This window comes from Halichoeres trimaculatus, unplaced genomic scaffold (assembly GCF_033239565.1).
Source record: "Halichoeres trimaculatus isolate MK-OKI-2021-1 unplaced genomic scaffold, fHalTri1.1 fHalTri1_scaffold_23, whole genome shotgun sequence".
Taxonomy (NCBI): domain Eukaryota; kingdom Metazoa; phylum Chordata; class Actinopteri; order Labriformes; family Labridae; genus Halichoeres; species Halichoeres trimaculatus.
The window spans coordinates 16,840,966-16,868,339 of NW_027437201.1; the positions used below are offsets into that span (position 1 = coordinate 16,840,966).

At 42.2% G+C, this 27,374-nt stretch overlaps 1 protein-coding gene across 1 annotated transcript; it reads right to left on the reverse strand.

Moving 5' to 3' along the window:
- Positions 1-1,558: 1,558 nt before the first annotated feature.
- cox10 (cytochrome c oxidase assembly factor heme A:farnesyltransferase COX10) lies at positions 1,559-27,071 on the reverse strand. The gene is made up of 7 exons (XM_074662567.1): positions 26,897-27,071; positions 25,662-25,792; positions 25,068-25,464; positions 24,714-24,838; positions 6,069-6,139; positions 3,444-3,676; positions 1,559-2,829 (listed from the first exon to the last, which is right to left on the reverse strand). Exons 1-7 carry the CDS (start codon positions 26,925-26,927, stop codon positions 2,411-2,413), a joined length of 1,407 nt encoding a protein of 468 aa, XP_074518668.1. The 5' UTR covers positions 26,928-27,071; the 3' UTR covers positions 1,559-2,410.
- Between the last annotated feature and the right edge of the window lie 303 nt (positions 27,072-27,374).

Consider the following 27,374-nt stretch of genomic DNA (forward strand, 5'->3'; position numbering starts at 1 on the left):
GGGGCTTTCTGAGGAGCCTCTTCTGTTTACAGATGCAGATTTCTTTACTCCTCACTTTGTTGACTCTGGCGTTAGAGCTCAGACTCACAATGAACCAATGAATAACATGAGCGATTTGAAGGCTGATATCAGCAGTGGCATAAATGGAGACTTCCATGTTTTTATGCATGGGGGGAAATGAAATAAGGACTGTGAAATAGAAAAGAAAATATTCTTTTTCTGTTTTTCTTTTATAAAAAGGGAAATAAAATATATGTAAATGGCAAAACTATCCTGTGACTTATCATTGAACTTTTATGCAAGGTAATGTGGAGCCTCAAAGAACGTCACGGTCTAACTGCATAATTTACAAAGTTTGAAAATACCATAAAATTGCATTTAGGCATATCTGGATAGTGCTGTGCAAAAGTTTCCATCACAAAATGAAAATAAATTACAACAGCGGCACCACCTCACAGAAAAACATAGTTTAATGGAGCAATTTTTTGCATTTGCATTAATTTTATTACTCATTCCTAAGGTTTCAAGTTTCCATTTCAGCCCATAAATGACTTCCAAAACTAGATTCAATGTCACAGAATCATGACTTTATTACTCTGAATTTTCTTTAGAGGATTTTAACAGAGAGTAAAACTCTGCGCTTGCATCACTTTGCAAAATAAGTCTCAAACATCCCAGAGGATTTTAAAAAATAAAAACAGTTTGAGCAAAGACAGAGGCTTTAAAATCCAACTTTTTCTCAAAGTTTTGGCACAACAACTGAATTTCTTACAGTTTTTTGAAGAACTCCCCAGATATTCTTGAGTTATAATTTCAAAGAACAGCAGCTCAAAGTCGTCTTTTGTGTGTAAACCGCCTCAAGCGACGGTTAGGAGCTCAGCAATGTGTCTGAAATATTATTAATGAGATCAAGATTTTAACGTAACTCCAGAAAACTAAAGAGAGTGAAGTGTTCTCCTTCCTGTGAGGATCAGGAACTTGGGGGCCATCCCTGCACCTCTAGGAGCAGATGTTGTGAACCAGGACAGGCAGAGAGGACTGTCTGACATTCAATCCAAGCGCAGGTTGGGCGTACATGTGTGTTTGTCCCCTGACTGTAACAGCTGGCTCTGTTGCACCCTCTGATATGAAACTCCGTATCCGGTCGAACACTTTACGAGGATGTCGATCCGTTTCAGGTCTCCGGCCTTGGCTAAGTCTCTCAGCCCCCCTCTTTTATGGAGCGAGGATGGCAGCAACGCGAAGGGGCGGCTTGTTTTTGCGACTGCGGTGATGGAAATGTAACCAAATACCAAAACTAGGGGTAAAGGGCGGAAGGGGAGCACATGTTGACTGACAGGTGCAGAGGTGGCCTGTTAAAGAGCGCTTACAGGAGGGGCGAGGATTGTGCTTAAAGCCAAAGATCCACTGAGGCTTTAATTGAAACTTAAATCCAAATATAAGGTGGAGTCTGCACCGCCACCTAACGAGACGTGGTTGAGGTTTGTGTGTGGTTTGATGTGAGTGCAAACAGCAGGAGAGTAAATGATGACACAGGAGACTGAGTTACAATCATGACGTGTTTATTGTCAGAGAATATCTGCCCTTGTGTTTCCCACAGAGGTTAAATATTCCCTTTGTTTTGGTGCATCACAACCGTGTTGAATTAACCGTGTTGCGTTATACAAATGAGCCATCAGTGTGTTTGCTGTGCAGCGAAAGACAATGAGGCGTAGAAACTGTCAAGTAACAGGGTTGAGGTCAAAGTCAAACAGCTTTGTTAGAATAAGTTTATATTCGCTCTATTTTTACACTCTGGAAACAAACTTAAATCCTCTCATTGCATTTTTGTTAAAGCTGTTTCCTAGAAGTCAACTAAAAATCATCAACAGACTCATTTTTTCTCAGTCGAATCATTCTTTTGTTTTTAAGCTGCGTTAAGTGTGAACACCATGGTAGGCAGTAAACAGGCGAACCAAAACAAAAAGAAATCATTGCTTTGGTTTAGCAGCTACTTCAGATTCGACTGACAGAAATCCTGAGCAGGAAACAGCGCTAACTTGAACTTAGCCACGCAAACCTCTTCTTCCTCTATGCTGCATTTGTACGATGCATTGTGAACCTTCTGACAAAGATCTCTGTGGATCTAGAGGAGCAATTTACACTGTACAAGGTCCTTTCATATAGTACAACATCAAGAGGAACTGCCCCTACATAAATAAATACAGAATATATACAGTGAGCACACACTCTTTGAAATGTGTTATAATTCTGTGTTTTCTGTTTGATCCACACACTTCCAGCTCATATTTCCTGATCAGCTCTGAGCACCGAGAAGTTTAAACAGATTAAATAATGCGTCCATCATCCAGCTGCTCTGAGAATAAGTGGTTAAAGAGGACACTTAAATGAAGGGTCTGTATCTATGAGGCTAGCTCTGCAGCGTCACAGGTGAAGAAGCTGTGCTCTCGGGATCTTTTCGTTGCTTTTTGCAGGTGAGCGCCAGCAGCAGCAGCATGGGCAGGTGCCACAGGCTGCAGAAGAACAGCTTGCGGGCGCTGTTGCGGTCTCCTTTATAGTAGAACCGGAAGGCCAAGTAGCTGATGTACAGGTTGATGGGGAGGGAGATGACGGGGAACGTCCAGGTGGTGACGTCCATGACGGGCGCTAACGTGGAGAGGCCGATCAGACCCACACTGTGACGCAGGGCCACGCGCTTGCACATGCCAGGGTGGGTGACGGACATCATGCGGTAGCCGCCGCGCGAGTAGTCTTCCCTCAAGTTCCAGCTGAGGGCGTTGAAGTGGGGGAACTGCCAGCTGTACAGGAAACCACCCAGCAACAAGGCACCTGCAGGGGGTAGATGAAAGAGCGCGGAGGGAGAGGATTAATGATCTGAGTGAGGGACTGAAATTAATGTGCTGCTCCTTTAATTCACACTCAACACGCTGAATTAAAGGCCAGGAGACGCCGTAAAACTTTTAAGCTGTGAACTTTGGAAGAAAAGCAACAATTTCTTAATCATACAGACTTTATTTTTTCAACTAAACATTTGAAAGAAATCATAATTCAAAGCGTTCATGGAAAGGTTGATGTTAATGGACTCGTGTCTTGAAATCAGCTCTGATCACATTAAATAAACCTCCTTTCATGGTACACATCAAAAGCTAGTAAATCCATTAAACATGAGCTAAGAGCCAACTAAATATTTGTTTCATGATTGTTCACTTGTGTGAGCTCTTCTCAGGGACACGCCGACCACTTTATGAAACACACTTCACCCAGTTGCCATAACAGAACACTTCACATGTCCAACAAACACGCAGAATGAGCCTCTCAGACGCCGTGTTCTGATACAGCTCTTCAGTCTGCTGGCTCTCGAATTCAGTGACCTCTCCGCTGAGAGGAAACATGATGACAAGCATTTATTTTACACACCTCACACCTCAGCTGTGTGTTCATACCTGGCTCCAGACATCCTGTAGCAGCCGTCCAGCCCATGACCGGAGGGATCGCTCCCACCACGGCTCCCACCCAGGTGTTGGTGATGCTGAGCCTCTTGAGTGGAGTGTAGCAGCAGGTGTAGAGGAAGATGTTGAGGGCGCCCAGGAAGCCTGTGAGCGGGTTCACAGCCAGCGTGAGCAGCGTGACTCCAGGGACTCCACAGGCCAGAGCAAAGCAGACGGCGTGGAGGGGACTAATGGAGAGGAAAATCAGTCAAATCAGAAAAGAAGGGGAAAAATGCACGGAGGAAGGTTTGAAAAGATGAGGATTGTTTGATAAAATGTCAGCTACAATACGAGGATCAGGCTCAGACAAAAGGCCGGCTCTGCCCGCAGAAAGACGGGGAGGATAAAAGTTTGAGGGCTTGTGCAGACAGCAGACAGGACGAAGATAGCTCCACATGTTTATCAAACACACACGTGTAGCTCTACGGGGGCCACACACTGACAGTCGGCGCCCGAGCATGGCCGAGCCTCAAACGGGAAGCTCATCTGATAAGAGTTTAGGAAAAAAGTAGCCCTGCGAGATGAAGAGCATGTGCACACTCCAGAGATCAAAACTAGCAGAAGAAAAACCACCAAGGCTCAGGCTTTTAGCCGGATCAAGACTCCCTCCTCCTCCTCCTCCTCCTCCTCTTCTCGTCTTTTATTGAAAGCAGTGATGGCGAGGTCTGGTTCAAATTCACCAGTAAATGCTCCATAAATTAAAGAGAAGGAGAGATTAAATCTTGACCTTTTTTCTTTAAAATGCAGAGAGAAATCTTCTATTTTGAGGCATTAATGTGATTAGTGGTGTCACGTTTGTTTGATGTGGGCTGAGGTGGGGCTGGTGACAATGTGGCTCAGCGGGGTTCAAGGGGAGGGAGTGTGTCACACAGCCTGAGGTGGGTCGTTAGATCTTGAAAATCTTGAAAAACTGAGAAAAGTCTGACCCTGAAATTTTCCAAGAATGGATTTTTCTCATCTGCCTTGAAGCTGACAATGAAGAGTCAAACACTGAAGACTGTTTCTTTTGCCTTTACATCAATCTGAAGTGCTATGTTCTGAATTTGCAGCTTTCTGAAGTCTCCTCTCAGCCTCACATCTGCCTCTACAGCAGATAACACAAGTGAGGAGATGTGATGTCTCAGAGACACGACACACGGCTCGTGTCAGAGACGGCCTGAAAGTGTTTAGACAGAGACGACGTCTTCAATCAGCGTTTCAAGAGCATGAGAGTTCACATTTAAACAGCATGTCAGCGGAGAATGCCTCAAACTAGGAGGAGATAGCTGAGGGTCAAAGTCCAGGTCTGTTACTCTCAAACTGTTGAGTCATAAAGTGGTGACACTGCTGTTTAAACTAAAGCTGTATGAACTCTTAGAAAGCGTTTTTTGTTCTCCTGAATAAAAGCTGAAGGACAGATATGAGGCATTTCCTGGCAGATGAAGGCTGATGTGGACATGCTGTTTGTTGGTGTGTTTTCTGCTTCAAGCGTCACTGAGTCTCTGTTTGTATGTCCGGAGACGGGCTTATCCGGAGCACGACCATGCTCGTAGTTCACTGAGCTCTAATGCAGAGGTTATCTGAGATCTAAACAGAGGAGGTAGCAGAGGGAGGATGGTGAGAAGGTAAACTACACCCTGACCTCAGCCTCATCCATCCTGCTTCCTTATCTGATAACAAGCTGTTATTACACCTGACAGGTGTAGAGCAGAAGATGGTTACTGCTGCTTCTTGTTGCTCTATCTGGCATAAGATCCGTAACGACAAACCAGAGTAGGGGGTGAAATCAGCATTGATGTGATCTTATTCAACCCTGTGAGGTCGTCGGACACATTTTGGGAGATTGTGAAATGTGTTGATAGGCCGAGTAAATCCAGAGTTATGATAAACAATGAACCTGTGCTTTTTGCGGGATGCTGTTGCGTTTTGTGTAGGATGAAACAGTAAAAACAGGTGAATTTGTTGAGAGTGCTAGCAAGAAGAAAACCCACAACACTCATTTCCTATAGGCTGAAAGTGCATCACATCAGCCAATCACAAAATTACATGTTTTCTAGGAGATAGGGGAAGATTTGGGAGATACATGAGTGGGGGAGACACAGTATGTGCAGAAGTGAGATTTGATCAATTTGTGACTTTTAGCGTGTTTGGATTACATTGTTGGTGTGTAGTGAAGTGCGTTTAGTGTGTAGTTAAGTTGTTGTCATGACAATTATTCTGTAAAATCCTAACATAACACCAGTAGGGATGGGTACCTTTCACATTTGAGACAATACGGTACCCATGCCCAATACCTGGCAATGGGTACTTAATGGTACCATTTTCCGGCACTTTTTTTTGTTTATGTGGTAAAAAATATCAACCTCATAAAATTTAATGATAATATAAATCTCAAATTTCTCAATTTAACAATTTTTTTTCTTCAATATATATTAAACTTGCAATGCTAGGTTCATGTCCAGCATGTAAAATTGCCTAGTCTTCAAGTCCCTCACAGTCACAGGAAATATAACAGTTAAATCAAACATGGTCAAAAATGGCCAACTGACCCTTTGACCCTTCAAAATAAAACAATCATAAAAAAAGATGTTCCAGCTGTACCTGATCTGTCCTCTGACGAGTGGACGATTCTTTGTGCGGTTCATGTTGGAGTCGAAGGGCACCTCAAAGTACTGCAGAGACACAAAGACAGAAGGAGATTAATGCAAAACAAACACAAACAAATCTCTTGTAGCATGCACAAAAACACTACATCAGGAAGAAATGAGACAAAAAAGGAAAAAGTGCAGAGATGTAAATTGAGAAATTTTTAAAAATTCAGCGATCATCAGAGAAATCAAAAGATTCTTGTTGTAATACTTGAGGTGCTGCAAAGGAGGGCCATCATGATAATGTGGATGTTTGTCTGCAGCATCAGATGTGTTGCTTCTTTAGCATTCACCTCTGAGTCTTACGATTCAACATCTGGAGAATAACAAAACGTGAGGAGCTGCTTCGAAAACATCAAATCTCAGAACCAAGTCTTCACCCTTTACTCGCAGAGTAAATGAACTGGAGGTGGGAGGTGGTGCTGGTGGTGCTGGTGGTGCAGGTTGGGGGCGTTCTGGGGTACAAATATGTGAAAAACTACTTATACTCCTGTTTTATGATCTGCTCTGGAGGAGTACGCTTCAAAGTGCTCCCATGAGATCGGCAATGTGTGACTAAAATGCAAACACATGGGGTGCTTAAACGCAGGAACTGGCTAATCTGTGTGTGCTTGTGTGTGTGTGTGAGCAACCAACATAGATGTGTGTGTGTGTGTGTGTGTGTGTGTGTGTGTGTGTGTGTGTGTGTGTGTGTGTGTGTGTGTGTGTTCGACTGCCTGCATAAGAGCCTTTGACTAATGAAGAAACCAGATAAAGCACTTAGAGCAGGAATATCTGGATCCATATCTCCTGAAATATGGTCCACATAAAATATCTAATAAACACATAATCTACTTTTCTCCTTTTAAACCCCACTACCCAGGATTCATTGCACTCAGTATGTCTGAAAGGCACCGTATGATTAGAGAAACTCCAGAGGCAGGCCAAGAATCTCATCTCTCATCTTTCTATTTCGTAGAACATTAAGCTCAGAGCGGCTGTTTAGCTCTGATGAACAAGATTTGTCACAACACAAGGAGGAAACTTAGAGGTAGTGTCAAGCACAAAGCCTCCTTAAATAGATCAAAGATGTTTCTAGAAACTGCACAGGCGACCAGAAAGACGTTAAACTTTCTTCCAGCTCCAGGGAAAATCTCCTGCTTCCTTTCAGGGGTGCATCAGCTCGCGGGGATGCAGCAGACCGGGTCTGCCTAATGGACAGCTGTGTTACATGTCCCTGGGACCCCAAAAGCCCAGGCTGAGGTGTTAATTCTATTTCCTGGGGTCAGGAAATGCGTCAGGAGGTCAGAGGCTGCACGAGAGAGATATGCACTTTGTGGCCGGGCCAGAGTGGAGCGGTGCTGGAGCGGTGCTGAAGCAGGCCTCAGACGGGCCCGGGGCCAAGCCCGCTGCAGCTCCGCTCCCATAAAAAGGTTGGACTTGGTTTCCAAGAACATCATACAAATAAAAAACTAGTCTGTGTGCATAACGCTGCTCTGTGCATTGAGCCCCTGCAGAGCTTTAATGCACCTGTGCAGTAAATAAAAGACGAAAGAGCAGGAACTTAAGCAAACACAAGATCTTCAGTGTTTGGATGAAGTTGTTTTTAGTGCACACGGATGATCTGACGTAAATGTAAAAGTCGGTCCGCCCTGCTGTGTTGTCGTTTCACAGTTTGTCCAGTTCTGCTCTCGTCCCTCCTTCTCCCTCTTTTAAGTCGTCATCTGGTTCACATCAGCGGCCCTCTCAGCTCCGTGTCATTATTTCCGACCGACGCTGCCATGTGTTACAGCAACGGCATTAAAATGATTGGGCCGTTTGTGTTTCGTGTGGATGCCTGTGCGCTGCTCCAGGTAGGTCTGCAGGTCAGGATCAGGATTAGTGCTGCACGATTTGGAGAAAAGGTGCGATTGGCAATTAGGTGGACAATATTGCGATTGCGATTTAATAAAAAAATTTGTGTCATGAGTCTACAGACTTGCTTGGTTATGGAGAAAAATCAAGAAAAAAGCAGAGATGGATTACTTAGGATTTTAATTGTGTAATAATTCTCAAAATATCCAAACTTACTGTATACAAACAGCAATGTACAGCACAACAGTACTGTTTTGTTTGTATTCAAAATAGCACATTTATGCCACTTTTGCTTTGAGAGATTGCGATAATCTCTTTTGCGATTACATAATTGCATGTGCTGACATTGCGATTGCGATAATCATGCAGCACTAATCAGGATGCTTCACTATAGATGTTAAACAAGGCATCTATCTGCAAAAAACCCAGGTTACTAAGCTGTAAATAATCATCATATTTATTTTTATAACTTGTAATAAAAGAAAAAAAGAAAAAAATACTGTGCTGAGCCAAAAATGAGTCTTTTTTTAATAAAATACATCACAGATTGTTTCAGAGAGCTGTCAGTGTTTGAGGGTGAGTTGAGGTGATCTTTTTTATTATTTTCACTGTTAACGTGTTTGTTTTGTATCTCCCTGCGTCACTCACTGACCCACCATGACACATCAAATTAAAGGCTACTGTTCCTACTGTGAGCTCTGAAGTCCACTCATGATTCACTCAACGACAGAAAAGCTGGATAGGAAGGGGACACACTTGAAAGTAGGCAAAACCACAGCAAATAAACAAAGGATCACACAACAATAGTTTCATCAAAAACCACTTGAATCAACACCAAACCTCCACCCTCAGCACCGCATTAAAAAACAGACTGAACCGGAAGTTACGGTGTCTGCTGCTGCTTTCAATTACGCACATAAACCCAGAACTATAACGACAATTATCAGCCAGATGATGAGGTTGGAAAAGAGGCAGAGACCAAAGAGAGGAGTGGAGGAGAGGGGGAGTTCAGCTGCCAGATCCTTGGAGCTATCAAAGACTGAACGTGATCCACCACCAACCACCAACCGCCGGGCTGATAACAGGCTGCAGGAAGGCATTTCCTTTTCTTATACAGAAGAAACAGCAGGGGCCTGAGTATCGCTTTGTTTGGCAAAGTGTGTAAAACGTTAACTTGATTGCAAATACGACTTAAGGATTTACAAACTAAAACTCAGACATTCCCTATCAGGATAAAAGTTGTTTTATAATCTTCTATCTGAGCGTAAAAATATCAATAAGAAGTTGGAAAAAAGGGAGATAAAGTAACTACATGTTATGCATTCACTGTTTACTCACACACATCTGAGCAGCTGTGTGTCTTCAGCATCAGCTGCTCTAAACTCTGCATCTCTCCATTCAAGAAAACCCAGGTGCACGAGCAAAACCCGACAAGAAGCCCGAGTCGTCACTCATCAGTGTGTCACCTGGATCTGAACAGCAGAATCAAACATCCACAGAAAGCTGCGCACAGTGCCGCTCCGACACATGCGAGCCAAGTCTACTTGAAAAAAAAAAAACACACAAGGGCTCTCAAAGCCTCCCTTCAACGCTGACTGTGAACCGTCTCTGATCAGCCACTTGACAAACAAGCAGCCAAAAGATTTACATAGATTAAGCTCTGCTCAGAAGTCAATTCAACCGCGCTGGCAGACGTTTGTGACATATTGAAGTCAAATCAAAGAAAAGAAAAGTCACAAAAACAGACGGAACATGCAGCAGAGGCATGCAGCAGTTTGGCACTTTAAGGTTATTCCACCGTGCTCCTGGAGAGCCCCGGTTTGCTGCTCTGTCACTGAAATGCCACTGAGCTGTCAAAGTAATAATCTCAGAAATATGTGAACAATGCTTTGATTTTACAACGGCTCCCCAGAACACTTTACGTACTTAATACAATGTTAGCAGGGACCTGTGCATGTCTGAGTGGAAACAGAAGAATGAAAGCAGGAAGTTAAGAAGCAGAAGGGATGAGTTTGAAGATGGAGATGCAAAGACATGGCGGAAAATTTGGTGATACAGTGACTCAAAACTCAATCTGTTGCATATATCTGATATAAAATGTGGTCCCACGTGTAAATGAAGCACTTGAACAACATTAAATAAAATTACCTGAAGACTATCTGGAGTAAGATGGGTCTGGTTAATAGGTTCATTTAGCAACACTCTTGCAGGTCTGAAGACGATCTTTTTGGGCTTGTCATATTTGGATGTTACGCTTTGTGTGTCCTCCACTGCTTAACAGCTGTTAAATTTCTCTGATAAACTACTGTCTTAAAATGTGCAGTTGAAAAATAACTTTGCCTACTTTTAGGTGGTATTCAGACCTGGACTGTTTGGTCCACTTTAAACAGCAGGTCCGGACTTTCCATGCAGGTATGCATAGACACAAACGAACCCTGGTGCAGACCAAACAATCAGACCGAGACCTCCTTTTTAAGGTGGTCTTGGTCCGCTTCCAAACGAACTCTGTTGCGGTTTGTGGTTCTCCGGTGCAGGTCTGAATACAAACCAAGGTCCATCCGAACTAACTACAGGATACATGCGCCTTTTTGGCCTATAAAGCCACCGTAACCTAACCGTCTTTGGTTCATACCTGATCCTCCGTCTTCTGTTTAGTCACTCTGTTGCTAGCATGTTGTGGGTCACGACACGCAAAGGAACGGCTTCGCTGTTCCAAAAATTTGAAACGGTGTTGTTAAGCCTGCTTTAAGGGAGCTGCTCTTGAAACTGAAAATGATTTTGCAGCTCTAATAAGAGCACAAACACACGTTTACCTCCATTTCTGGGTCTGTACTCTGTGTGCCGCTTTTGTCAGTGCTGTCCAATGAGAGCAGTGATCGTCACACACGTGGATGTGTTTACAGAATATAGTCCACTTGCAAAAAGTACAATCTGAATACGAACCGCACCAAACGAAAAAATAAAGTCCGCTTTTGGTCCGGACCAAACAAGTGGACCAAAGGACTTTTCTGGTCTGAATACAGCCTTACTCTCATCACTGTGTCTTTCCATCTTTCACCCACCTGGTCCTGTGGTCGTGAGCAACAGTTTGCCTGAAGAGGAAACACTTTCTTGTCTCTGCCTTGAACAGGTATTAGCATTTTAGCGCTAAACCCTAAAAGACATTCCCACTTTCTTTTACATGGATTTCAAAGAAGAAAAACATGCTTTCATTTCAGTAAATATGATAATTTTGTTTCCCATTAAGCTAAAAACACATCAATTGAATGATTAAATATTCTACACTGAAGGTTTTCGAACAGTTTCGTTGAAAATAAAGTTGGAAAAGGAAAATTCAAGCTTTCCAGAAAATCATTACCGTGTTAAAAGAGCACAGCGTGCATCTCCACCCCTCAATTTCCTGAGTGCTGAAAAACAATATCTAGTTTACTGTATCTGCAGTGGATGTGAAAGATAAAAACAGGAGACATGCATCTGTCTGTGGAATGCTGCAGAGAGGCAGCTGGCAGATGTTCCTGAGGTTCCTCGGCCTCTGAGAACCTTTGATGTGATAAAATGATAGGGACAGTTATAAAAGAACGACATACAAACATAATCACAAGCTACAACATCTTCTCATAGATCAGGAATCCAGTGACTTGCACATGTGTGCATTGTTATGTTCTGCTGTATTTTGCATGCAGAGAAGTGTAAACGACCCAAACATTGCTCCTCTAACAACACACATTAGTCTCCTTCCGCTCCTCCTCGGCACCACAGCACAGACTGCACTTCTCCGTCTGGCCAAACAGCGGATCACATCTCCCTTTGAGCTGAACCCACACCTCTCCACCCTCTCTTTTTAGTGGTCTGTGTGGAGCTGTTGGCGGCGGTTCAGCTGGCACAGCCTCGGCCTTGATTAATGGTCTGAGTGTGGGACAGTGAAGTGCTAAACTGTCCTTATGTTAATCAGCCAATTAATGCAGAGCAGAGCCACGTTACCTCTGCCCCGATCAGCCCTTCTGCCTGCGGAGATGTGGGCAGGATCTGGGAACACTTAGTGCACTGTAGAGACATGATGCACTGAAATGTCTGAGTCACAAAACAAGGATGAAGAGGATTATTCTTAAAACGCTGCTTTTCTTCAAAGGAGGCTTTGATGGCGTCATCAGGAAAGAAAGGATTCGGTTTTAGATTCCAGATAAATGAGCATTTGTGTTAAATAATATCACTTTTCAATCAGTAATGCTGTGTCATGACCTGGCCACAGCGCCCCCTGGTGAGAGGGAGGACAAGTTAAACTCTCAGTGACTCACTCTGCACCAGATAAATTAATGTTCTTACGAATATCACTCATTGGTGATTTTACTGAACTCTACACACACTTGACTGCTCTCTCCACACTGCATCCATAAAACCAGGCCGTGTGAGTGTGTGGTCACTTGTTTAAAAAGAAATAAACAGTCTCTTTCCGCCATCAGTGGGCATTCCCAAATATCTGTGAGGGTGTTACTGACATGACATGCAGTTTGAAAGCCTCTCAACAGTTTGGGTGCAGTCGGAGAAGAGACATGTGCATGACCGTGTGTATGTTTGAGGGAATGCGAGTGTTTGGATTTTTTCTTCTGCAGCTGTGTCCGACCACAGGAAGACATGAACGGGTGTGAAAGTGTGTGTGTGGCTCTCATGCTGCACAGATAAAGCTCCAGTCTGGATGATCATGAAGAAATAAGAAGTAAGGAAGCATAGGAAGGCCTTCACTGTGACCTAGAGCAGAGAGCAGCGCGTCATCAAGACATTCAACAAGTCTTTAAGATCGAAATGAGGACAACCTCAGAGGGAGAAGAATTTAATCCTCATATTTTTGGACAAATAACAGCTTTCTGTGCAGTGAGCTGTAGGGCAACTATGTAACAACTATTCAGTTTGAGGTATTTTTCTTCTTCTTATCTCCAGTTTGTGGTGAGCACAGTGGCATGCTGGGACATGGGTCACAGGTGCCTTAATGCCGGCTTTGTCCAAGGAAGGTTTGTTTGTGAAAACATGCTGCTGATCCAAAACTCTGAACACAAAGCGGGCTGTTCAAACAGGAGTCTGTTCTCCCTGCGGCATGTTTCTGTAAACTAGAGCTCTGATAACACACATTCAGTTCACTAAAGGTGATTTTTTTTAGCGTTTAAATCTCTTCTTGGCCCTGTTCTTTAAGGATTACTGCAACTCATTCAGCTTCCAGTCATTAAAAGTCCAAAAACATGAACATAGAAAAAGATTTAACCCCGCTGATATGGAGCTAAAACATCTGCTGATGCATCCAAAACAAGAGAACAGACTGTAAACAGTGGGGGAAAAAAAGCAGGAGTGAATTATTTATCCGTGAGCTTCAGTCTTGTTTTCCTGAGTTAACAGGATGGGATCGTGTGAACAGGGTGACAAAGTTCCTGTCAGAGTCGGTCCTCCTCCACTGCCCGAGCTGTGCCCCTGAGACCCATCCTTCTCCCTGCCATATTCTCCATGTCCCCTCGCCTCTCTCCCTATCCTCTTAAGTAGAAAACAACCAGTTGGCTTCTTGACAGGTTGTTAAAGTGAGATGTCAACCATCTGTCGGCGAATGTGCGGGGACATCTTCGTGTCAGGATTTAACATGAGAGTGAGCCCAGATTGGGAAGAGTTGGTGTTTCTAACGATGTTTCCTATTGATGTCAAAGCTTTGTTAGCTTTGGTTATAGACAGAAACAAAGACTACATAAGGAAAAAAGGTCAGTTTATGCATAAAAAAAAACTTGTTTATCCTGACTTTTCCAAAAGAAAATCAAATTTGGACACAGGGGAGCAGTTTATATAACGACCTTTCAGAGTTTAACACCTCCAGGCTTTTACCAGGAGCAGTGAATCTGAAATGAATTTCATTCTCCAAAAAAGGGGGTAAAACCTGACAGAACACCAGTGCTTCAGGCTTTTTGGATACCCATATTTTTGGGGACCCCTGGTCTAGAAAGATCTCAAAAAATCAAAACAAAAAAATTGCTAATCTTACCTAATTGCTTAGTAACACACTGCACAGTTGTTTTCTGAAGCTAAGATTCATTTCCTCGTAGAAAAGGATGAAACAGTCCTGAACAAAGAGATCATTTCAAAGAGCTGAAGTGCCTTTAACAACAGTGTGCTCCTGAAACGTGAACCACTCTTCCTCCACCCACCCCGACTCTTCATTGGCAATTACCAGCAGGGCAGCATGCAGATAAAAGGTCTACAAGTAGGAGGGAGAGCAGAGCACAGGACAGCCCTTCATACACACACACACACGGTACCACTACAGAGCACAGCGGAAACGTTTAATCCCCAGGATATGGGTTAGTGAGACAAAGAGGTTCAGAGTAACACACACAAGTGTGGGTTAGAAGTACTCGAGCACCTCGATGTCTATGATTCTCGGTGATTACAGTTGTGTAGGTGTGAAATGAAGGGGAACACAGCAGTGGTTACTTCTTTGTACTTGAATGAAGGACTACATGGTCATACGAACACAGGCAGAATAATTCAAGGCTGTTTTTGTGATGATAGCCGTTATGACGAATGCAAGTGGGCAGACAGATAATGCCATAAAAGTATGAGTAACACAAAAAATGAAAAGCTGGATGCCATTAAAACTTACATAACAAATGTGCAAAACAAAATTGATCACAGCGGCCATTGAGAAGAAAAAAAACCCCACAGTTAAGAGTAGTTGTATAATTTTGATTTATACCATACGCTGACGATGCAGTGATGTTTCCAAATCTGTTTTTTAAGTGAAGTAAGATCTAAAGGAGTAAAACTGTCTAAAACTTACAGAAGTTAAGACATGAGGCTGAAAACAACTCCATCTTTGATCTCAAAGGCTGGTTTGGGTAAAGTTTTTCTGCGTATGAGGAGCAGAAGAGGATTAGGACAGGTAGAGTTCAGACTGCTTACATCCTCAGACACACTCTTTGGTCTTTGTAATGAACAGTAATCAACCGACAGACTGCAGTGTCATCATAAGACAGTGGTGTTTCCTTTGAAACAGAGACAGACATTAGTCCACACCCATCCCAGCTGGATGACTTCCCCAGGTAGGAGAAGACTGGAGGAAGGCGACAGGTGGACGAAGAACAAGAGACAAGAAAATAAACTTATTGAACCATCTTTTGTGCTCTTTTGTGTAGAGACTACACCGCCTGCAAAAGCAAAAACTGAGACACCAGATATCTTTCTCAAAAGGGTAAAAAAGAAATACTTTTTATGCTGAAGATAACCTGTAACTTCCTCAGCTATTCCAAGTATGCCGTCTGATTACACGATGAAGCACTGAAGACTTGGGTGGCGGTTAAGATTCAGGAAACTTAGTCTGATAATAGTCATTGGGGACCGGCTAAAAGCCTTCTTTGAAATTCAAGTACAACGAGCAGAAGCTGAAATGATTACTTCAACTACAGAGGAGTGAGAAATTACAGTGAGTTTAAATGTGGGGTGTCTGCGTGGTAATAATGTGATGTCATCATAATTTGAGGTGGAACTGAGCACTTTATAGCAGCGTTCGATTTTTCATAAACAGATAAGACGCAGTGCGGTTCCTTTCTGTGAATGTTACTCAGGTTTCAGGATCTGAAGTAAAAGAAATGTTTCAAATTTTTAATATTACTGTTTTTTTAGCAAATCAAGACAAGAAAGTGTTCAAAACATTAGCATAAGCCGATGGCCACATGAATGCTAATCCCTTTTTAATTAATCCAGCAATTAGTCAGCTTTAAGATATAATACTCCTCTTTTTAAGCTAATGTCAGGATGAAAGCTTAATTGTTTTAATCCTTTATGCGCTGTTCACAATTTACAAAAAGAAAAAGTAGTCACATGTTGCACAAACTGTAGTTTAACAGCTTTGTGTTAAGGCTTATTAACTCATATTCACTTATAAGCTGCCTGAAAATGTGACACACACCTAAAAACATCTCTCGATGCATGTTTTCCAGCATTGATGTCCCCTTGATTAAAATTAGCATTCGGTGTTAGCTCACGGGCACGCCATAAACAGGCCTGCTTTTGTTAATTATCCTCGGATCTCAGCTTTACAAAGAGTGTTCCTGCTCGCCTTTGGCTAAATTACCTTCAGCATGAGAGGGTGAACTTGAGTTTTGTGGAAAATAAATCCAACATCTGATCTTTATCCCTGTAAGACACCATTTCCCATGTATTAGTTTGCTACCAATAAACAAAAACATGTCCAGCTGTTTGTGTTTGTGCTGACATACTTTTTCACAGGCAGTAATAACAGAGAAACAAACGCGTCAGCTGGAGTGTCGTAGTTGGTCTAACAGCGTTTACTCAGCTTGCATGAGGTCAGGCATTCCCTCATGCAGCGAGAGGTGTAGAAAGGTAAAGACACGGAAAGGTTCAGTGGAGACAGACAGAGCTGAGGTGGGTGGTTTCCCCTCCTCTGACTCAGGTCTTGAAGGTGTCTGCGTCCTGCCTCATGGGCCACTGAAGCTCATAATCACGGTGTTTTGTCAGAAACTAGAGGCTAATCAGGGAGGTGGAGAAGGAGGGGCTCCACCTGCCCATCAGTCAGTCACTCAGGTTTATCCCCTCAGGTGGAGGTGACTCTATTGTGGAGAGGTGTGTTTGCCCAAACAAGCTGCGGCGCTGAGAGACACCTCGCGTGTGAGCGCTGTGATCTTGACAAAGGATGACGACGTGATGCTGACGAGTGGCGTTCTTGTCTTCCTTTGAAGGAGGGTCAGGGTGTTTGTGTTAAGAGAGGATCAAGTTCAAGAGGATGAAAAAGAAAATATAGTTAAGAGATCAGTGGGGACGGGAGCCCCTGGGGCTTACAAGATGCCTTTGATAACAAATGTGCAGTTTTAAAATTGTTTAAATTCAGGTGAGATTCTGCCTGAACATCCTCATATCCTGCTTCAAGTTTTTTTTAATGACTTCTGGATGTTTTGTCTTGTTTTTTAATACCTGTCTCTCATATGAGACTGTAAATGTTGATGTTTGTTTCTAGGGATGCACCGATTTGGATGTCCAGTATTAATATTGCTGTTATGGCTGATAAATAACTTTTACCAAAATCAATATTGGTAAAAAAAGAAAAAAAAATATCAACACAGATGTGTCAAGGTGGTTCAGAGAGAAAGAGTGGCAGAATTGTGAGAAAAAACGGCCATGGAGAGGATCAAAGGATGGAGCCCCCGCAATCAAAAAAGTATGTTTCGTCTCTTTGGTTGTTGCTGATGCTCTGAAAATGGCCGTCAGGTAATGAGTAAATATTGACCTACTTTTACACATCAGCTGATACCAATATGTTAAAAAAAATGACCAACAATCAGCTGATACCGATAATGATACCAATGAATCGTGCAACCCTATTTGTTTGCCTTTTAACATTTTAAACCAAGTTCTGATTTAAAGTTATTAAAATAAATAAATCAGACCTTACAGTTACCATCCTCAGTACATTTTTTCTCCTTTCTCCAGGATTTAAATGAGCAAAACAACTGCTTTATTATCCCAAAAATAATCAACTTAATGCTCTTTAAATAAAAACATGTGTGTCTTACCACAGCTATACTGGCTCTATTTCCTGATACTGGTTATGTAAAATAAAGTGATCATTATTAATAACCCACTTTTTGATGTTGTTCAATTGAAAAGCCATGATAAAAATTAGGGCTGAACAATTTTAGAAAATAATCTAATTGCGATTCTTTCAGACCAATATTGGGATTGTGATTTAGCATACGATATTTGGGGGGGCCTTTATCTTCTGCATTGTTCAGTTAACACAAGTTTTAAGTCATTTTATAGTATGAATAACCAACAAAAGATATTGTTAGCATTTAAACAAGTATTTTTGCATTTCTTAATTGAAAAAGAACACTGAAATTTTACTGACCTCCAGTTGTCAGTAAGAGTAACAAACCATACAGAAAAAAGGGACCAAGGGGTATGGCTCTACGATCTACTGGATGGATCTTTGTAGCCCACAGGGTTTTTTTAGCCAGAAAAAAAACAGCATTTTGACTTTTGTTGGTTTTAAGGGAGAACAAGTGCAACATACTATATTCCCTCCAGGTCTGTGTACATGAAACTTTTTTTTTAAATTGCAGCCTTTGCGATCTGAAAATTGCACTCTATTACATTGTGATGTCGGTTTAAAATCGATTCATTATTCAGCCCTAATAAAAATAACTGAATGTAAAACTTAGAACCAGATTTTCCCCTCTCTCTGTATATTTCCTCCTCAGCCACACTCTGCCTGGTAACAGTGTTTGCTCTGTCTCCCCTCAGGCGTTATCTCTGGGGGTATGTAATAGATGGATTTACCCTCCATGACTTTATCAGAGGGAAGCATCTGTCTCCGTCTGAAGCTGCAGGAGATTCATTTACACGGTTTGAAGCGGATTGTCACCCTGTAGTCGACAGAGACAAAAGCCTTTATAAGAATTAACTATTTAACAGAGCTGTCTGGTTAAGTATTCACTTTAATCCAGTGACCACAGACAGATACCCATCAAGTCTTTTTAGTGCTGTGCAATTAAAAAAGAATTTCATCTTCCTCCCAGGCTGAGTAACAGCTTGGATGAGAGCAGGGAACAAAAAAATTATTGGTATGGATGTCAAAGATCAGCTCCTCTTTTGTTTTAACAAAGCTGTCAGAAAACAGGGATTTTCATTTTAAATCAGCAGTTCGGCTAATCCTCTGATGAGTTCAGCCCAAAAAAGGCCAAAAACACGACCCTGAGGCAGAGAAAAAACACTTCTGACCAATTTTAGCACACAGCTAGTGAAACTAATATGACAAGCGCTGACGCTTTTTACAACTTCATCTGTTTTTAGGCACCTTTGAAGTTTCTCACACAAGTTAAACTGACAGAACACCTTCAGTACAGGGATGATTTTGAAGGTTTCTCCTGCAATTCATCAAATGAACTCTGGTAGGAGAGCAGCAGGGGGGTGATTCTCAAGGAGAAAGGAAGAAATTGCACAAAAAATACGGCTATGTCATCATGGTGGAGGTATCCTGCAGTATGCGTTTGAAAGCGTATCTTCTGTCGCTGCTTCCCAGCAGGGAGCAGACTCCAATCCAGCGGTGGAAGGTTTTCATTGTCTTTGAAGGGCGGTTTTAGCAGCGAGGAGGTCGTGTTTCAACTAATGATCCTCTTAAGAGGCACCCCAAACTACAACGAGCACAGCCCTGTTCTGAAAATTGGCGAGGCAGCCTTGACTGTTGGGGGGAACAGAAACTGTGCCGCCAGCTCAGCCTGAGGTAGACGACCACCACCCACTGAGCGCTATCTGCACCCCCAGTCTGTTCACAGAGCGCTAACAGAAAATATTGGTGTAGTAAAGCTAGCGAGGAAGAGTGCAGTATGAGCCAACTTTGTGAGAGGTGAAGGGAGTAAATCAAATATAGAGCCGTGTGACATAAAACTTACAGACAGCAGAAGCTGGAGCTGTTGGATTAAAAAGATTTGCTGACTGTAAATTGTTTTAATTTCAAATCAACAAACCGGAGAGGATGGATGTCCTAAAATTCAAGCACATAAGAGTTTCTCTGAAGCCTTGAACATTTCTTGCAAGAGCTACAAGGTAACTTTGACTTTATGTAGGACGTGAAAAGTGCTTTATGTCGACATGTCCGATTACTTTGTCCCCCCTAAAAATAGAGGACGATGTACGAGAGGGGAACATCCTAAATCTTCAGCTAGTGAGGACGTAAACAGCCTCGAATAAAAGCTAACAGTAAGCATTCAGAGTTTTACATGAGTGTTTCATTTTAGATCAAATACAGTGAAGCACGAAGCCAGAATGAAAAAAAAGTGTCACAACCATTATATAAACATTACACAGTTTCACCCTCTTGATGTTAACCCATTCATCCAAGTGTAATTGAAAGACTTTCACCAAGTGCAGCTTGTAAATGTGCTCCAGTAGAGCTTTATGTACATCTGCCTTAAGGGTGAGCTCAATAGAAAGCATGACCAAAGAAAACTTCCAACCTCAAGTGTTTGCATCAATGCCTCACGCTGCAAACAATAGGAAATGTGGTCAAGATCATGGCCTGGTTTGCATTAGGGAGCTCAAAATAGCATCCTGTGGTGCCATTAGACTCTCAGGAGCCTTTTAAAATTTAAAGCACGAGCTCCCACTTGATGGGTTGATTTTATATGACAGGGCATTTTGTACAAAGACTAATAGAAACCCTGAGAGCAATCAATTTGAGTTTTCGTCTTTATTTGGATGGTTAAACGCTTTTAGCTGTACAAATTATCTAAATTGTGTCAAAATGATAATTTAACTTTTTGCATCACTTTGATGTCCTAAAGAAAAAAGGCTCATTTGCTTCTCTGATTACATAAAAAGTGAAATCCTTTGCCTTCTGATAATGTTTAGAAAAAGGATATCTCTTTAAAACGTAAATACAACATTGCTGATAACGCGCATGTGCTCAGTCATGCACCTACACTGTAAGAGAGTGACCAAGAAGGCATGCAGCAGGGTAAATAATGCATGCCTGCACAGGACAGGAGAGGAGGGCGTAGCTCCGAGTGGTAGCACAGGATGGGCTGGGGGCTTGTGGGGGCTCGCTTGTGCGTGCCAGCTTCAGACAGCTCACCACACGAGAGACGCAGACACAAAAGCAGACCGACTGTCATGGTCACGAAAGCGGGAATGACAGTCGGCGGCCGCGAAGCACGCCAGCTCCAGTTTTCGTCAAAACAAACACAGAGCTGACATGGTGTGACTTACACTGCAGCCACTGTCAAAACAGCAGAGAAGGACTTCTGTGACAGGAACAAAGCAGATCTGGTCTTTGAGTCACTGCTGGGGGCTTCAGGCTCCTGAATGAAACTTTCGTCTGACCCAATTATCCAATTAGCTGAGGTAGCTGCTGGACTGGAAGGTGATGACGGCTGGAGCACCTGGGAAGGTGAAGCCTGGTGTGGGGCCCAGGGGTCTTTAAAAAACATCTCTTTATGTTTCACATGAAGTCCATACAGGATCCAGGGATAGTCTCACTGCCTGCCAAGAACATTTCATTACTACCAGCTCATGAGTGCTACTTGAACTGGATGCCTTAACAACGACGTCCCTTTGCAGTCGGAGCTGACTGTCCTTCCTGATTTCATCTGAAGACATGACAGCATTAAGACTCCTGACTGTGGTGAGAAACTGTAGACGCCGAATGCCTTTGTTACGTGACTTCGAGTGCTTACACCCTTCCGTCAGTTTCCTAAATGGAGAAACATTTTAAAGGAAACCACAACATTTCTGTTTGCCCTGCGGCCACTTCCCAATGGGACAAAGAGCAGCCTTGGCTTTTGACAGCTCCTATGAAGGTCTGGCTGCCACTTTCTAGAGCCAAAGCGTTTTTCATCCCCTTCAGGCATTTTCCTCTTTTCCTGGAGGTAATTCGACAGCTGTGTGGCCGCAGACTCGCACACTCCTCAGCCTCTTTAGATGCAGAGCATTAAGGGATTAGGGCCGAGCAGCAGAATCTATAGGAAGTCATCCTCAGCTGAGTCTTTCTCTGCCTTGATTTGTTTGTCAAGCTTTTGTTTGATTCTTCGTATGAAAAAGACGTTTAGCTTTGATCACGGCTAACCACGCCAACACTGAAGCACCTGTTTTAGAGATGAAAGAGAGTTAAATTAAAGAAATAATAAAACTGGCAGATGATCTGAAGGGGAAATTTAGATTATTTTTCTTCTTTACTCTACTTTTCTTTGAGGGATTAGGAAAAACAAACATGAGAAAAGTGTTGAGATCAATCACACGCAGGTGCGGGTGTGCCTTAAAAAAAGAGCGTGTTAGTGTGTTGTAAAAAAGCTCAGAGTACGCCATAGTGGCAGCGCAACAGGCAATTACGTGTCACACATGACATCCTCCGTGCCTGTGTGTGTATAATTAGAGCCAGGAAAATGACATTCTTCTCCAAACAAAGCAACACCAACATCGTACGTACAGAGACACATACTTTTCATACCAGACGAGCAGCGGGAGACAAGAAACAACCAAAAACAAATACACTTACTCTCCTTAATGAGGTCTATCCTTTCAACCACCTCTGACATCAAAGATGTCCTCTCGCACGACACTGTCAAAAAAAACTCCTTCAAAGTCAGCCTCACTTCAAAACAGGTGGCTAATTTTCTAAACAATAATCCCATCTCCAATTCTGGCCAATTAAGAGCACGATGACACGCAAAATGTCCCTACATAGAGAGAGGGATTAGAGAGCAGAATGTGGAGGCTCGGGCTCACATACCAGATACCGGCCACAAAAAAGGAGCTCTTGGCCTCAAACGGAGGGAGCTCTGATGAATTTCAGGCTAATACACACACACACACACACACACACATACCACCATTATGAAAACAGAGAGAAATATTCCACCAGGATCTCTTTACAATTCAGTGTGTATTTATCTACAGAAACCATGAGAAGCATTCCTACAATACCAGACATACAGCGCCTTTTAGCTGCATGGTTAATGAGAAACGAAGGCTGGAATGATTTCACATATCCTGACCTAACTCCGTTTTTAGCTTAATTTCCAGGCAAATCTCCCCAAATCTTGCTTTGATTTGTGATTTTAAGTTAGACTAATAAAGATGTCAAACTTCTGCAGATGCCACAAAATAACAATTTCCAGAAATAATGATCTCTGACAGTTTGAACTTCCATCAGGTTTTGACACACACTGATCTGATTTGCTCCTAAATTTGGAGCCTCTTCTGCTCTCAACTTCCTCTTTTTCTCTAAGTTTGAAACCAGACCTGCCCGAAGAAAGCCAGAAGACGCCGTGAAAGGCAAACAACATTGTTCCAATGAAATATGAAGCCGTGTGGTATCCTAACCTCAGGCTGCGTTAGAGGAGAAAATGAAGACTGACAGGCCTGATGTGAGGGTGGGCCCGCAGATAAAGGGACACCCAGGGTACAAACAGTGAACAGAGGCAGCCGCCTCTTCATCACTCATCGCTCTGAACGTCTCAGAGCTCCAGTCTACACCACTCTCAGCGGCAGGAGGAGAGGGGGGCATTTTTCAAATACCTGAAGGGTATTTACACACCTGCTCAGCGTGACGTGGAGGAGCACTGAGGAGTTAGTGGAGCTCTGTTTCAGAAAAATACCATTTTTAACCTGAACAGTGGGCTGATTGACACGATTCAGACACGACAACAACAAAAAAACTGTGCTAACATTTGCAGATTTATATCCACAGAAGCCACCCTGAGGTGACACAGAGGGGAGTTCACACTTTATCTCCATTACAGTGAGCGACTTCAGGTTCAGGATCATTCATATCAGTCTCATGAAGAACTCCGGCATTGTTGTAAAACCATTACAGAAGCTCTGGTGTCAGTTTTTCCTCCTCATTCACAGATCTGAACCCCTCTGGCTCCAAGTGTTTGTAGAGACACTGATTGCTGAGCTTTGACAAACACTGAACAGTCAGAAAACTCATTTTTGTCATCGTTGTGATTTATTTGAAAGTAGCTGATTTTTGGAGGCCAATCAATTGTATCTCTGCATGAAAAGCCAATTCTCCATTCCCAGTGCATCAGAGGAATCACAACACTGTAAAACACAATGTAGACAGCTGCAGTAACACTCATGGAGGGACTTAGTGGGGGGTTGTTGGCCCTTAGGGCAGGAACTTGCAGCGTAATCACGGCCTTTGCCAAATTACAGGGTGAAGACACGACTACGCAGAGTTCAATCTGAGGCTGAGGGAGAGGTCACCCATTATACTAATATCCGTGAGTCACGGAGCAAATTCCTGCGTATGATGACAACATTGGACAACACAAGGAGGCTCTACTTATATAACTAGCTCTGAGTGTCTGTGCTCACTGGATCTCTTTGGTTTAAGACTTAAAAAAAGCTTTCAGTGGGGAAGTAATAACAGCGTTACAGTCAGCTAGGTGCATTTTTGGACTACGTAGTAAAAGAGGAATGCAGAATGAAAAATGGGGAACATTTCTTAGAACAAAGGGGTGAATTTGAGTGTTACAACAGTGGACGCAAGACTCCGTCAACAAGTTAACTAATGTTCTTGTACGACAAGAAAGGAAATGTGTTATTCGTTTTAATACCAACAGATATCCTTCCAGCTCCGAGTCGAGTCCTCACCACTTTCTTTCCAAAAGGAAATTGGTGCTTAAAACCAAACAGATTTACGACTGAGAACATGTGTGCTGTTTACTGCAATTCTTGAAGCAATTACACAAACCATGTGTTTGGGATTGTCAAGGATTTCTGTAATGTGAGTTAAAAGTTGTGTTTACTTATTTATTTTGCACTGTGTTTATAAGATACACCTGCTGTAACTCTTCCTCCAATAACTTTTACAGTATCTGTCTTACAACCATAGAGCAAATGTTAAAAGATATTCCTAAAAGATGCCGAGTTTGTGTTCAATCCCATGACATACGTGCTACTGCAATCCCACCGTCACCAGCCTTAAATCAAAGTTTCTTTCCTCTCGGTCTTAATTATCATCACAAATATAACTAACTCAACACATCAGAAGCATTTAATCACTGACATAACTTCTGTCAGCCAGCAGAATTTGATTTCCACTCTTTCTGCTTCAGATGCACTGATAACAAAGGGTACTTTCAGCCAAATCTGACAGTTCAACAAATTACATCTCCGTCCATCACTGAGTGACTTCATGAGGTTTGATCCTGAAAAGTCAGAGTGCAAACCTCATCGACAGCTCTACAAGTGTAGAAACTCCTTTAGAGGAACTGACCTGGTTGATGGAATTGGCAGTACAAGAGGCCAGGCCTGTTCCCAGAGACGACACGAAGAACAAGGCCGGGTCAAAGGGCACCGGAGCCATCGCAAATCCAGCTGCTGCAGTTGTTACGACCAGGGCTGAAATCAATAATCAAGAGTAAGACATACATTTAAAAAACAAATTTAAAATAGTCTTTCTATAAGTGCTGCCTAACATAATCAAGATATGGGCGAGAGTGGTTTATGATAAAAGGAGTGTGGATTGAAGGGGAGAAAAGATGTAGCTTAACTTGTTCTCTTTGTGCATTAACCCACCTATAGGTGTTTTATATTATCTGACTACATGCGGATGTTTTGTTCACTTTACCTGTAAGCTTGATTTTTGCAAGCTTGGCATAGATATCCGGCAAATCCGCCACATCAACTTTCAGCATCTTCCACTGTTTGTCCAGTCGCGCCTCTCTCGCCTCTTCCGACTCCACTTGGACATGAGGCGTCTCCTCCGAGGTCATAACCGTACTGGACTCAGACTCTTTATGTAGCCCCACATCTCCTGAGGTAGCCTTCAAGGTGGGTTCTTCCAGCTGGGTCTTACTGGTGACATCCTCTGGCTGTGAAACTGTGTCTGTGACAACAGGATCAATTGTTGGTATTCTTTGCACCTGCCGCTCGATGCTGTCATCTCTCTCATCCACTATGGTCAGGACGGGAGCCTGTTTGGGGATGGCTCGCTGGTGAAGCTCGCTGTTCTTTTTGGTTACATACTGAAAAGTAAATACACAGACAACATGAAATATAAGAACTTATTTTGGGGCAATTATATTAAATGTAGAAAAAACTGCAGATCCCAGGGTATGGTAAAGAATATTTAATAATAGACAGTTCCACCATTTACCACTGCAAAGGCAGCAAAAATAATCAAAAACTACAACAAATATGATACTGATCTTTCCAAAGTTACCTGGCGTTTCAGAAAGTTGAGATGCTGATACGTCAGCCAGTTTGACGGATCTCTTCTGTGCAGCTGAATAAGTCTTTGAGTGCTGTGGTTACATTGAATTAGTTGCTGCTTGACACTCACCCCTACTAAACCTATAAGAAAAAAATAATAATAATAAAAAAAACAAAAAAAAACAAGAGAGATTAAAAAAAAGACAGAGCTTCAACCACCTGAGGTAAGGATCAAAACAAGACATTTTAAATCTATGCAATATTTCTTTTACTTTTCTGGATGATTTCTAGACCTAACTAGGTAATTACTTCAAAATGCGTGACACTTTTAACAAAAAAAAATCCTTAATTGATGCAGTTTGAATAAAAAGTAAAGTCACATACAATTAAAAAACAAAACTTTAAAAAGAACGACATAAGCCATAAGATTTAAACTTGCTGGGACAGTCACTGCATCATGTAAACAATAAATAAAATACAATACAATCAGACGAATTGGAAGAGGTCTAAGCATAAAATATAATTCAGTTTAGCTGTCAATGACTCCAACTATCCACAGTAGAAAATCATATAAACAACTCAAAATGGGAGCCCACAGGTCAAACTTGTGCCACTATTTCCTCACATGCTCATATTTTGTTGACAGAAAACAATGGATCGTCTGAGGTGTAGCAAACATACAGATACATTACGGTATATACAGATACAAATCAGTTATAGGGAGGAAAACGTAACACTTTCACGGAGGTTACAATGTCGCAAAATGTTGTGAACATTAACATTTCTATTAAGGTTTTTAAAATTAATATAAATTGTGGGTGGACATAAACTGTTGTGAGTATTTTTGAGAATCAAATAAGAGGATGTACGATTGTGGGTTTAAAATAGAGATATCTTCACACCGACTTGCCTATGGTAGTTACATACCTCACATAAACATCACTGAATACACTCGTTTTGCCCTCTATTTGTCAAAGCATTGGTTAAACTTAATAGGGAGAGTGATCTCGTAATAATTCAGGTATTCATTATCTGATTTTGGTATTTACAGATGTGTCTGACTTCTATTTAAGGTCACAGCTAGCTTTCAAAATAACATCTCAAGTTCTATAAGGAAGGCTACATGCTAAAGCTAACAACTAGCTTCCGCCTCAGCTTCACCGCTTTGGTTCAGCTGTATAAGTTAAAACAGACTGTAATATTAAAGTACGTTCTGTATTATTTCATATCTGGTTTTTCTATTACCTGACAGTCTGCTACATGGCGTTTTGAACATGTTCTCGGAGCATAAAGCCGGCTTTCGATCACCTCGTCCGACCCCTTCACATGCAGCGCGCCGCCATTTTGACCTCGTTAGGTAAAGAGGAACGCTTCCGGGGTACGCAACGTAACGTTACGTCAACTGCTGGAGCACAGCCACAGCCAGTGGTGTATGGAAGAATACGTGTATTTAAAATGGACTAAAATATTAAAATGAAGCAGGTGTTCAAAAATAACTGAGGTTTTTGTTTTTCTTTACGGTTAAAAACGGATAACAAATTAGTCCTGCTTTTCTAAATGTAACATTACGGTTTTTGCTGTTAATATGAAACGTTTGCCATGCGTTTAGCAATACTGTTTGTTTTTGTATTGTCTTCTCCGGCCTGATGAAGTAAGTGAAAAGACGAATTTTATTAAATTATACATTATTTTTTAGATAGTCTAAGTAAGAACTTACATTGAT

What these genes read in the sequence shown, in the direction of transcription:
- cox10 (XM_074662567.1), bottom strand. Translation starts at nt 26,927, where the DNA reads ATGTTCAAAACGCCATGTAGCAGACTGTCAG. An exon ending in TGCAAAAATCAAGCTTACAG is followed by an intron (nt 24,839 to 25,067) that starts GTAAAGTGAACA and finishes TATTGATTTCAG; the next exon opens with CCCTGGTCGTAACAACTGCA. An exon ending in CTGCCAATTCCATCAACCAG is followed by an intron (nt 6,140 to 24,713) that starts GTCAGTTCCTCT and finishes GTGTCTCTGCAG; the next exon opens with TACTTTGAGGTGCCCTTCGA.